Source organism: Enoplosus armatus, chromosome 9, assembly GCF_043641665.1.
Source record: "Enoplosus armatus isolate fEnoArm2 chromosome 9, fEnoArm2.hap1, whole genome shotgun sequence".
NCBI lineage: Eukaryota > Metazoa > Chordata > Actinopteri > Centrarchiformes > Enoplosidae > Enoplosus > Enoplosus armatus.
In genome coordinates, this window is record NC_092188.1 from 15,385,758 (window position 1) to 15,398,838 (window position 13,081).

General features: G+C 39.0%; 1 protein-coding gene across 2 annotated transcripts; it reads right to left on the reverse strand.

Annotated features, from left to right (window-relative positions):
- Positions 1-1,975: 1,975 nt before the first annotated feature.
- Positions 1,976-13,035, reverse strand: LOC139290628 (syndecan-2-like). Of its 2 annotated transcripts, none has more exons than XM_070912462.1 (5): positions 12,956-13,035; positions 7,331-7,463; positions 6,160-6,371; positions 5,398-5,710; positions 1,976-5,184 (listed from the first exon to the last, which is right to left on the reverse strand). In XM_070912462.1, the coding sequence occupies exons 2-5, from the start codon at positions 7,401-7,403 to the stop codon at positions 5,021-5,023; spliced, it is 762 nt and encodes a 253-aa protein (XP_070768563.1). In that variant the 5' UTR covers positions 7,404-7,463; positions 12,956-13,035; the 3' UTR covers positions 1,976-5,020. The 2 variants fall into 2 exon arrangements, with proteins under 2 accessions (XP_070768563.1, XP_070768562.1); XM_070912461.1 differs by having other exon boundaries at positions 12,826-13,035.
- Positions 13,036-13,081: the final 46 nt, after the last annotated feature.

Here is a 13,081-nt window from a genome sequence, read left to right on the forward strand (position 1 = left end):
TTGATGTTGTAAGACAGTTTTGATAATACTCGTGACACACGACACGAATACCGACACCGGAATGTAAACACCATTTCCGTGCTCGTGATTTCAGCGTGCATAACGATAGAAAACTTCCGGTCCGACTGTTTTCACAATAAAAGCGCCATCTCTACAAATCTATAGCAGTAAAAGTATTCAAAAGGTATAAACCAAAAACATGTTCCACGTAAATACATTTATCAATGAAAAGGAAAAAATATGCAACAACTGTAAATCAATCTATTCAACAATTCAAAGATGCAACGACAAATACTGAAGTTTTATATGGTAAACCTGTACTAGTCAACGTGTTCAAATTACCCACAGACAAGTACTATAGTCTATTCAGATTACGCATTTCATTACTATACTACTACACGATATTTGTCAAACAACCCTACAGGCCAATATTTGGAAACACACAGATTCAGGCCCAGACTGTCAAAGCCAGCACTTCAACAGTGGCAATAATCATGTGATAATTAGGATTTAGGTTCATACCTGATACTCAGCCATCCTTACCTTTAACTAAAATGCAGAGAGCTTTCACATTTTTGATTGTACTTTGTTTCAAAACTGTAATTTCTGAAGAAATGTCATACTCCAGTTAGTATAGTTAGTATTCTGTGAAGATGTGGTTTTAAGAATATTCCACTTTTCGATAGTATTCAGCAAAATAAGTTAAGCTGCTTTTGAACAATGTGAATGCATAGAAGAAAGGCAGCAAGTTTGTTATGGATAGAAAAGTATCATGTGCTGCTGCAGAGCCAGATACCTCTTTTCAAGGAAACAACACAGATCTTTATTGTCCACACTTAGACCATTAAATTGCAGAAATTTACTCCCTGTCAATGGTGTCTGCTTCGACCACCAAATTATAAAGTGTTTGATGGAGCACTTCGATATAATGTGTCTTCTTCTGACATTTCCATATCTCATTGTCAACAATGTTAGTTGCCAAAAAGATGTCCAGTGCTTGGACTGTATTGTATCCACGCTGTGGAAAACACAGCACTTCTGGCCACATCCCACTCTGCGGTTATCATCCCCCATCCTTCTCTACCACTAATCTTCTGCCTTCCTCTGCAGTCATTGGCATTCACTGTAAACGTCCCACCCTGCGAGAAGGGTCAGATTAATGTTTACTTATATTTTTCTTACACTCTACTCCTACCACAGTATATTACTGAATTTATGTACAGAGGTTTAACTTCTGTTTACTTTCAGCCATTTGCTTTTTACATAACAATACAAGACTTTCAGTCCTCTTTTTTTTCCGCTGTTTCCTCTGCCATTTGTGTTTTCTTCTCTGCATCATCAGGTTTTGGAAAACATCTGACCATTTGGTTCCATTCACATGCTGCTGGCTTGGTTTAACACAGTGGTATGAAAGCCTTTTTTTTTCTGTCTCCTGCATTTGTAAGAGGATGCTTCTTCAGGCTGGGAAGACATGTTTTTTTTAGTACTTTGCAAACAAGTGGAACAAAAGCTACTACTGAGTGCTTTTACCTGCAGCTGACCTTTCAGTGTAGGCACATAACACATCATAACCAATAGCTCATTATAAAGTATGAGTGTCCAATCAGGGCTTTCATCTATTGACACTGAATTTCTGTAGCATGATTAGAGGACTAGCTAAAGGATCTGGTCTTGGTTTTGCCTTTTTTCACAACAATAAAACACTAGTTTAAGACAACACAAGAGTTTCCAAAATACTGTGTGAAAACATAAAATGATTTCCTCACTGGCTACATAGATTTGTGTCAGTGAAATATGGATGGGGGGGGGGGGGGGGGGGGGGGGGGGCAGGGAGGTGGTTGAATATTAGCACACATACTGTTGAGTGAATACATCTGTCTTGTTGTGCTGTCTATGTGTGTATGAGAGCGAAGAAGGAATGTATGCTCTTATATTCAGACCAATCCCCAAAGCCAAAAAAATGACAAGCAGCCAGTTTTAGAATTGCATAAAAGCCACATCTTTTACTCAGCAGTGAACCTCATTAGATACACCATTTCAGCAACACAGTTCTCTGTTGGCCACCTCATGAGTTTATGTCACCATTTTCTCTGTACATTGGTTTTTGGTTGGTCCCTACCATTGTGTAGGTGTTTATTTGTTCAAATCAAGGCTTTAGTCAATTCATATTCAACTTCGATTAATACAAAAATTAAAGCTGCAATATATTTACAAAGAAACGCATTATTCTACTCAAATCATTTATTAAATGCATTCATATGAACAAAGTATTTTTTAAAAAGCTAGGTAAATTGATAATGAAATTGAAAATGAATTGAACCAAGGCTTGTCAAATACACTAAAAACACAAATCTAAAAACAAACTGAGCAGTAGGCACAAAGAGGCTTCAATCATGAGTAAATACTGTACAATCCAAATTCATCACTGACATGTTAACCTGGATTATAGTCTAAGCAAGTATAAATTAGTACATATAAATTATAGTATCGTCAACATACTGTATAAACGTACAGAGATCCTAGAAGAGAAAAGTTAGTGTGTCATCACCTGTTGGATTGTCAGCAAGTGCTAACCCGTTGTCTTAACCCTCTATGGGTATGGTCTACGTCAGAGTTTCCTAGACCACACGGCACAGTGGAATCATGCCCAGAGCTCTTACAGTTGTGGTTCTGTACAGCTGAAAGGTCAAAGCATGGCACTAATACTGTAAATGACTGTGCACAATGTATTGTGAGGCACTGAGTATTCAAGTGCCAAACAAATTTCACGTTATCAACAGTTAAGTCGCAGTGTGTTAGTGATAAGGTCGTCCTGTTTATTCCAGCCATAAGGAAGAATAGGTAGTTTGCTTTCAGATAATCTAGAATTGCTTTAAAAGTCTTTCCTATTATAGCAGAGAAAAGCATATCATGTAAACACTATTAAGTAGCCTCGATTAAAGGACAAAGGGTAAATGCAAACACACAAACTCTCACTGACGTTACATTGACTCACGAAGGGAATCAAACACAACAGACACAAAATTTGCTGCTATAAATTCACATGGGGGCGGTGACCTTTGACACATGATAATCTAAAAACAAACAAAAATAGCCAGTACAATTCTATACCAATTTAACGTTTGTTCTGTGACATTAAACTCTATAGTCAACAAAATCAGAGCAACAGAAATAAAACAATCTGAAACCAATGTAACTTCAATGAGAATGTGTGGATGGGGGTAGGTCTACTCATAGTTTGAGTATCGACCACTGATCCCAGTCATCTTGATAACCAAAGCTGGTTTAAAAAAAAAAGACCTTTTCGTAAAGATTGTAAGGCCACCAATAGAGCTACTACAAGACAACATTTCCCCCATGAGGCTGATGTGAAAAGTATTGTTCTTTGATACATAATATGCAGTAGGTAGACTATACATAGGGTAAATCCCCAATATCTTTACTAAAATACATATTTAACAGGGTGTATACAAGTAAAAATAATGTGCTATCAAAAATGGAATACCACCCTGTTGTTGCTGTTAACTGCCTCCTGTATCCCTACTTAAGCTCTAAAAGTCTCTAAAAAGGTGCCAAGCTCCTTTGGTTGGCTGGTGGAGGTAAAGATTGATATAATTAAGATATAATTAAAAAGATATTCGTAAGCAGTGAATACATTACTGATTTGGGATATTCCAGTCAGTCACATTGCTTATCACACTTGAAAGTTAAAAAGACTATATATAATGCATCTTGAACTCTCCAACCCTGCTGTGTGAATAAGGCCCGACTCTTTAAATCGTAAGAAACACTAAATGCTGTCACTGTCCCTTTAAGTTCAAACCTGCTCTTGTAGCTGTATGCAGTTGACAATCAGAAAGGAATGTGCTTTGGCTGTCGTCACAAAGCGTTGGTCACTTCTACGGTTTCTGAATTATAGTCATTAGCCTTGGCTCAACCTTAGCAAACCTGTCACATATGCTTGCTGCACTCACCAAATAAAATAGTCCTGAATATATCACTAATGTTGGACAGAGAGACTTCTGCCTACTTAAGGCAACCACTGTACGAATACAAAGAAAAGACTGAAATCTCTTTTAAAAAAATGGCTTACGGAAATATAATCTCTAAAACATCAAAACACGTTGAAAAAGCTACTAAAAATAAATTTTCCAAAAGACAAATAAAGCACATTTATATTTGGTCAGTGTCAAATATCTTTGAGAAAACAACAAAAATATGTACCTGCAGAATAACAAAATCTCTCATACGAATACTGGACAGCATATGAAAAAACATATTCGTTCCTCATTACAACAAAACAAATCTTAAATTCAGCAAAGAAAGCGTACAGAAATGAAATGTAACAATGAAACATGTTAACAAACAGAGCAAATCTGACCTCAAATAAAGGGAAATGGTTTCAATTATTAAAGGCCATTTGTAATACTAATCCCATATGTGGTACCGTTTCTTTTAACTGCATTCAAAATGCATTAAGGTTAATCATATGTTTCTGTGAGCCTCCTCAATGTTGTTAAGCTGAGCCTGGACAGTTAAGACTGTGGCCCTGCTTAATGGGACAATCGATTTGTCTGTGATGCAGAACAAAGTCCAGCCCAGTGTGGTTCAGTTTAGAGAAGCCAAGTGGGTCTAAAGGAACAGTGATTTTAACACCTTCAGGTTGATTACTTTCCTGGACTAGAACAGTTGTGATCCATTGTGAAACTCTAGAAAAGATTCCTCTCTTAAAAAATGTAGGATGTGTATTAATGTCTAACTCCTTCCCTACAATGGAATGATAAGAATGTATTTTAATAGTTGTATTTTTGTTCTTTTATGACCTCTTCTTCACAAACACTGAACATTATATATAGAGATGGAGGAAGGTAGAAAAAAATAAGCAATGGAAGGAGCACTGCAGAAGAACAAAGGTGCTTGACTTCAAGCTTCATCAAGAGGAATCATCTTCAGTTTATAGATCCTATCTCAGTCCTGATTGGGAGGAGACCGTTTCCATTTAAAGTCCCTATTGGTCAGTTCAGGCATAGAACTCCTTGGTAGGCGCTTTGTGATAGGTTGTTGAGGAAAGTTTGATGTCTCCCAGGTCATAGCTTCCTTCGTCCTTCTTCTTCATACGGTAGGTGAGGAGGAGGAGGAGGAAAATGGCACAGAGGAGTCCTACCACTCCACATGCTATCACCGCTGGAGAGGGCAGATTTAGGAAAGTTTTAAATATATTTTCTCGACAGTATCCTACACTCGTATTTCACAATGTCTGGCTCTAAACAGAACATCAAAACAATCTTAAAGATGTATGCTGTGTTCAGATACTATTAACTGTCAACATCTCAGTGAATTACCAGACATGTGGGGACAATAAAGATGCAGTAAAGCCTGGAGGAAATCTGTCCTTACCTGCCAGCACTTCCGTCCTCTCCCACACGTTCTCAGAGGTCACATCTTCGGGAGACTCCATATCATACATCCTGCTGCCTGGGACAACTTTGACCGAAACATCATTCTCAACCTCTTCAATCTGGACTTCATCTCCGCTGTCTTTGGGTGTGGAGACATCTAACCTATCCACGCTGTTGTCCTTGTTGGTATCTTTGGTTACACTGATGTCTATACCTGATTTAGTTGCAGGAGTTTCACCGAGAGGCATGATGGTGGAGCTGAGAGTGGTACTCGGTATGATATGGTCAGATGTCAGGTCAATACCTGCCACCTGGAGAAATATATGCATTAGTTAAACACATGAGGCGATAACAAAGTAGGGCTGAAAAAAATGTGAGCCATAATGTGGTTTCGAATACCTTCTGGTTACCACCGTATACAAAGTGGGTGTCGGAAAGAAATTCTTAAAGCCAAAACTTTTATCATTACATGTTACAGAATAAGTAAAAATAAGTTACAATGCATATTATGGATGTATTCTTGCGAGGGCTTTCATACAGAAGATGTTGGAAATCAGCAGTGCAATTGGATATAAATCTGTAAATCATTTACCAAAGATGTTCCTTGACAGTATATACACAAGTACACCATTTGTAACATTTGTTTGAATCTTTTAAATAGTTAACTGTATATTACTACTAGTTTATTTTGGAAGCCAAGTAACAACGATGGTCTAACTTTGAGATGAGAATTTGAATAAAAGGAAAAATAGTATTCTACCTCATCCTTTTTGTCCCCGTCAGGGAATGTGGATGGTGTTGTTTTGGTGTCCTTCTCTTTGGTTGGATCCTGGCTGGCTGCTGCTGTGGTTGGTGGGTTGTCAGGAGAGTCTGCTGTTGGCTGCGGTTGAACCATTTCTTTGGAGACTGTGGTCCTAGAGAAGTTGAGGAACTTCCTGAGTATCTCGTCTTTATCTGTGAAGTCGTTGGAGGCTGAGATAGAGGAAACAATCAGCGCAAATTTTAACTGATTTCTGATTTTCCTTTCAACCTAGCACAATTACCGATTTTGAACTTTTTTTTTTTTTCCAGATAAACCGAAGAATGAAGTGTTAATTTATGGGTTGAGAACATTCTCCTACTTCATAAGACAAATACATTTAAAAATTCCTTCCATTGGATTATCTGAAAAAAGGAACTGTCACAAAGCTAAAAAACAGGGCAGTTTTTCTAAGCTCATGAAAATGTTAAATGTTAAAATATGCTCTAGGGGTGTTAATTAACCAGTTCCTTTTACATGCAGGAGGAATGCAATCTGGGAGTGTTATAATGTAATGGAAAATACTCAACCACATTTTAGTATAAATTGTGATCACACTGAATGTTCTGAATGAACTAAATGTTGCAACACATTATTCACTGTGGGCATAAAAGGTGACTCATTGACAATAAAGGCAGAGAGTAATCTGACATCTGTGCGCTTCCAATAAAGTCTCACCTGGTTAACTCCAAATCACCTCAGGACAAACATCTGGCGAGTGAGTGCTCCTGTGCCTGAATATGCAAGCACTTGTGTCTACCGTGCATATATTGCTCATTTGTCTGACATGAGACGAGGAAAAGTTTGTAAAAACTAACTGCCTGTAAGGACATTTTAATTTAAAAACATATGATTGGGGGGTTAGAGAGTGAAAAATCAGATTTATGAAGTAGCAATTCTGCCATTGTGATGTCTAGAATCCTACTTTATACTTGCACATGCAGCACTTATGTACAGTAACTGACTAAGATGATCTCAAGCCCAGGGCTCTCTGGACTGTTGACGTTACGATGTGTTAATGTTACTCAACAAAAAAAAGAACATGAGGATGCAACTTGATTTGCAAATGATTTTTCAATAATAAAAATAGCCAAGCAAAAGAATTACAAAACAAAGTAAATGGTCTTTTTACCATAGTCTCCAGATCCAGAGCCCGAGCCATCGTCTTCACCATCTTCATCATCTATAGGGAGGTCACCTGACATCCAGTCCTCTAGGTACAGGTCATCTGGCGTGGAAAAGGATGACTGCGAGGAGACGAAGAGCTGGAAGAGAGAATAAAATGTCAGATATTATTATTCAAGCAGGAGAGAAAGGAGAGGGAGAGGAGACTCAGACACACATAGATCTCCTTTATTCACACTCGCAGAATTCCTTCCACTAATTGGAAACATGTGAACGTCTCTACAGTTCAGGAGTAAGACAATACCTCCCACAACCAATGACCTACGCTGGCCAAATATGCCAGAGTGCTCCCTGGTGTCTGCAAGTTTAACCATAGTGTGAACTGCATCCATACTGTACAGTAGATGGAGGCCGGTTTCTTGTTCATTTCACGTGTCGTGGCAGTAATTTGTGATGCTTCACAGAGCCAGACAGCAGAGATCTAAGTGTGTTTATGAGGAGGGGGGAGAGATCGAGCAGCTTCAAAGACAAGAGGACACGCACATTGAAAAAAAGACTGTTTCATATATAAGATTGTCGCTCAGGAAAACCTCTCACTAACCCAAACACTACGCAAAAGGAGTGTGATGAAAACCAAAACCCACTTGTCTTGTCATCCAGTCCGACAAAAAAAAATAGGCTTCAGCCAAAGACATGAGGTACTTATTCATCAGCATGTTGAAATATGACTGTCTTTGTGTGTAGCAGAATAAAACAAGCTACAGTATCTTCACGGTAATGTTAACAAACGGATCAGGCGGACTGGAAACACACATGAATCAAAAACAGCAACCTGATAATGAGTCCTAAATTCAAAAAAGGCTCTGCAGATGTTGGCAGTAAGACAACGAGACAGACACACACACACACACACACACACACACACACACACACACACACACACACACACACACACACACACACACACACACACACACACACACACACACACACACACACACACACACACACACAAATATGGCCCATTGAGACCTGAAGTATGTAAGTATGTCTGGTATGTATACTATGCTTCCACTAACACAGGTGCCTAGAGAGGGAGAAAGGAGGGAGTCTGGAGAAAGGAAGGAAGGGAAGGAGTGAGACAGGGACAGTACTGTATGTTTCTCGTAAAACAGGTGCTGGTGACACAGCAGATGCACCGCTCTATGCAATAAATATACACACTTAAGGGAAGTAAAAACATGGATCGATTCGTAAAGCTCTTCATGCAAACACTGGCCTTTCATTAGGCAGTATACCTTTGGTCATCAGTGGGCAAAAGTCAATCAAAAGGCATACAGATCTCAAATTTGTGTATTTATTCTATAATAATATATACCTATTTTTGGTATCAGTAAACTACTGTAGATCAAGGTACAAGACAAATTTTTCAGCTCCGACTTCTGAAATATCTGATCCTTATTCGAGCTAACTGAGATGTAACAATAGAAAACCCATTATGAGATAAACCAGATGTTGTGTTCACATTGTGGTGAAACAGGCCAAACAGAAATTCATTACCATCCATTTTCAAAAGACGGCTGAGGCTCATAAAAGTGAGTCAAAAGAGTCACTAAAATAGCAGAAGGGGCTCTCACATTCTTCCTGTCTTCAACCAGGGATTACAAAAGCAGATGCTGTGCTTGGCAAAACACACACACACACACACACACACACACACACACACACACACACACACACACACACACACACACACACACACACACACACACACACACACACACACACACACACACACACACACACACACACACACACACACACACACACACACACCTGGAACTGCTGCAGACATACAAATGTGATGTTCATGACACTTTCCTTGTATGTTTTGCTGATACCCTTTTTTTTTTACTTAAACAGAGTTTCAAGCTCAGAGGTGCCTTATAGTTACATTCAGACTGCAGGCTCCAGGTTGGACATCACTGGTCTTGGTTGTCTGGTCTCTTTGATGGCTTTGAAAGACAGCAGCTCAATGCTCATGTCTATACTGACTGGACTGTCCTAGTAACGGAGACACACAACGTAAATACTGAAAATGAGCAGGATTCCCTTTTAAGGCCACACCAACTAGTCCTGCTGTGACCTCAGGTGCTGCTGAACACCACGTACATGTAGTTGTAAACAAAATCCCTCACATACACAGCAAGTTAGGGCTAGGCTATATGGTTGAAATCATTATCTCCATTAACAAGGATATATTCTGATATCAATAAATATGACAATGTGGCATGTGTCCTGGCTCTCAGCCCTTAAAACTATATATATATATACACATATAAAATAAATAGATAAATAATGAAACAACAAAAACAATAAATTAGAAATCCAACCAACAGTCCAGAAATCACACACATTCAGTTCACAGTGAAATAAAACAGAGAAAAGCAAATCTGAGAATCTTAGAATCTGGAACCAGAGAAAGTTTGGCATCAATAACTTCAAAGATGAATTGATTATCAGAATTATTGGTGAATCGTTTTTTGTTGATTGACTAACTGATTAATCGACTCAAAACACATGTACAGACAATGTAACGTGAAGGCAAAATAAAATCAGCTATCACTTTCTCTGTCCATCCCCCTTGCCGGGAAGAAGTTGTGCATTAGGCTTTACTGAAAGACATGACTCAGTCACTCAGGGGTTACACACATCTGGAAAACATACATATGTGCATAGGTCACACACAGAGACATATATACACAGGCTGTATATAACCATCTGGTGTCCTGGTGCTTTGTCAGAGTGAAGACAGTTCTCTGGAAACAGCCAGATCACAGTGATAAAAGACTACAGACATGCAACAGGGAAGATGTATGAGTGTGTTGGGGGGAGTACCTTAAATATTGTAATCAACAAATCTATATTTTTTGTGTCCTCTGGATTAACAGTTATTAAAGTAAAATGTTTTCCCCAATGAGCTGATAATGAGAGAGCAGTGGGGCCGAGAGTGGGGTTGTGTAACAGCAGACCTGTCATCACCATCTAGATAGCAGCAGCAGCACACAACGCCACGTTCGAGGGGGTGTATGTTTGACCAAGAGTCATAAAATGTCTGACCTCTCAACGTCAAATGTATCTGGTTAGTTGTTTAACAGTAGTTATAGTCTCCAAAGGATTCACAAAAGGCAAAATTATATAATAAAAGAAACAGGAGCCATTTCAGGGTAAATAGAGGTTTAAAATTTTTATTACAACTCTGTTTGTCTGGACAGAGTTTGGACAAGAGTTCTTCTTAAGTGTGACACTAACAGCCAGAAAGTGACACATTATGTCTACTTTTATCTTGCACAAAGAGGATATTATGATGTCCTTAATTAAGATACGCATCAGTCACATGAATCTGCTGACCACAAACTAAAAAGTCCTAGTCAACATTATTTGGCAAAAGATAAGCTTTTCATCAGTTAAAAGGCTTAAAATGTTGAAAGCACTGTGGTGGAGCAGTAAAAGAGAGACTCCCCTCACCACCAATATGTGGTGAAAACCTCACTGGTATTTCCCGCTGTGAAAAACCTCAGGTTTTACAACTTATTCAGGTCTAGTTGCACATGTTCGACAAAGGTGTGAAAATCCCTCGAGGACAGACATTTAAAGTCATACATAAAACCAGCAAAGTCTCAAAATATCATAGAAACAGTGCAACAGCCAATCAGATGCTGCCAGACCCTTCATATACAGAACAGTGTTGTGACTAATATGTCGTGACTAATACTGATAAGCTGAGAGCACATGAAACTTCAGCTAGGGATGTCAACCAACTAGTTTTACATTCATGGATTATCATTTAATAATTTCTTTTCATTCCAATTCCAATGTCTTCCTGTCACATGTGTGTTTTGAATCTGCCTCAGAAGGGCTGTGAAAATAATCATCAATGAGAGCAGGTGTCACACTCTTCCTCCAAACTATTCTGGTTAGGTGGAAAACTGCGTCTCCCATGCAGTTCCCTGCTTGTCTGGACTAGCCCAGTGGGACTCACTGTGAGTCATCAATCCAAATGACACCACTACCGGCTCACATGCCGTCACGGGCAGAAAGCCTGTTTCAACATTCATCTTTCAGATGTGAGCAACGTCACCGACTGACAAACCAGCAATTCTACAGCCACACTCAGAGAAAGAGACAGTTTGAATATACACTGTAACCCATCACGCCCAGCAATTTAGGACTGGAGTCTGTATTAGTGGCATGAAGTAAAGGGGAATCAAAGCATGTGTATGTATGACATACATTACGATATGATAAAAGCACAGTTTTAGCTGTTAAAAAGTTGTTTTTCAGTAATCTCGTCCGTTTATAATAAATGTTCTCAGATTAAAACTCATGGGGCCTTAGGTGGGAACATTAAACTGTATTCATTCCCTCTGTCGCCACAACTCTTTCAGTATTTAGCCAATGTTTACTGCCTTGCCAGTTCCTGCTACACATATCCAGCAGGGCAGTCTCAGGTTTCAGCTCGCTCCCTTTCACAATATACAGCCCATAAATCATAAATATCATGCATTTCTGGAGAGGTGGCAAAGTTCTCTGGCACTCATTTGGGACTTTTACAGTCAATTAATCATACAAGAGGGACATTTTGGCACATGTGACAATGTACAGGTCTCTGCTTTAGCCTGTCATTTCCAGGTGTTTTCCAGCTTTACAACAGACACACACACACACACACACACACACATGGAGAGGAGAGGAGGAGCCTTTTCTAGTTTGGGACAAGACAGACTTGTCAGGTCAGACAGAAGGATCTTGTCATTCTTATTCTTAAACATTTTTGTCCCAGTTAAATATTCCTTATTTCCTGATACAGAATTTCATTTTGCAAATAATGACATTTTGAAACCCAAGCCCTGTGTGGGTGAGAGATTCAGGTCAGGAGGTTTGGGTGTGTAAATGTCAAAGCTGTGAGCTAGAGGCTGAACAGACTTTGGCCCTGTGTGAACTTGACACCAACTGGACGCCTGAACTTGGCTTGAATACACAGCCTATATCAGTAAATCCCCGCCATTTAACATATCTCTTATGTAAATACTGTTGCTTTCTAGAAGATAAGATTAGCTTATGCTTAAAACACTATGCTTATTTTCATGTTGGTCCTTTTTAGCACAGATTTTACTTAAAAACGTCCAGGTGGACCAATTAGGGATGTTGTGTTAAAAAGAATAAACATACTGAACAAGCTAGGACGGTGTAATATTGTATGTATGGAAATTAAAACACTTTCCCATTGATTTTATGAGAAACACAGACAGAGAACTGGCAACTGAGCAAACTTAAACATTACGGAGGGTTGCCTTTTCTAAACGTATCTCAACGGCCAATTAGTGCCCTTTTCTGGATAAAAGACACAAAGTAAACGTTATCGAGGCAAATAAAATTCAAGTTTCATATAACGTTAGTGGATCGATATTTTAAATAAAACCGCAATTAAAAGCCACTTACTTTTTCACTGATTAACACAGTCGTCAGCCCGACGAGGAACAACAACCGCAGATTCCTCATCTTAACTTCCAATAAAAAACGACAGTTGTAAAACAAAAACTTAATTAAATATACTCAGAAGCGAAATTACGTCGTTCCGCTACTTCCTCGTCACGTTTCGCTGGTGTTTTCGGCTACTTTGATGGGTCTCAGCACTTTGCCGAACGGCTCCTGGACGCGTTGTGATGTGAAGATCCTCTGGAAAAGTTGTTTGGTC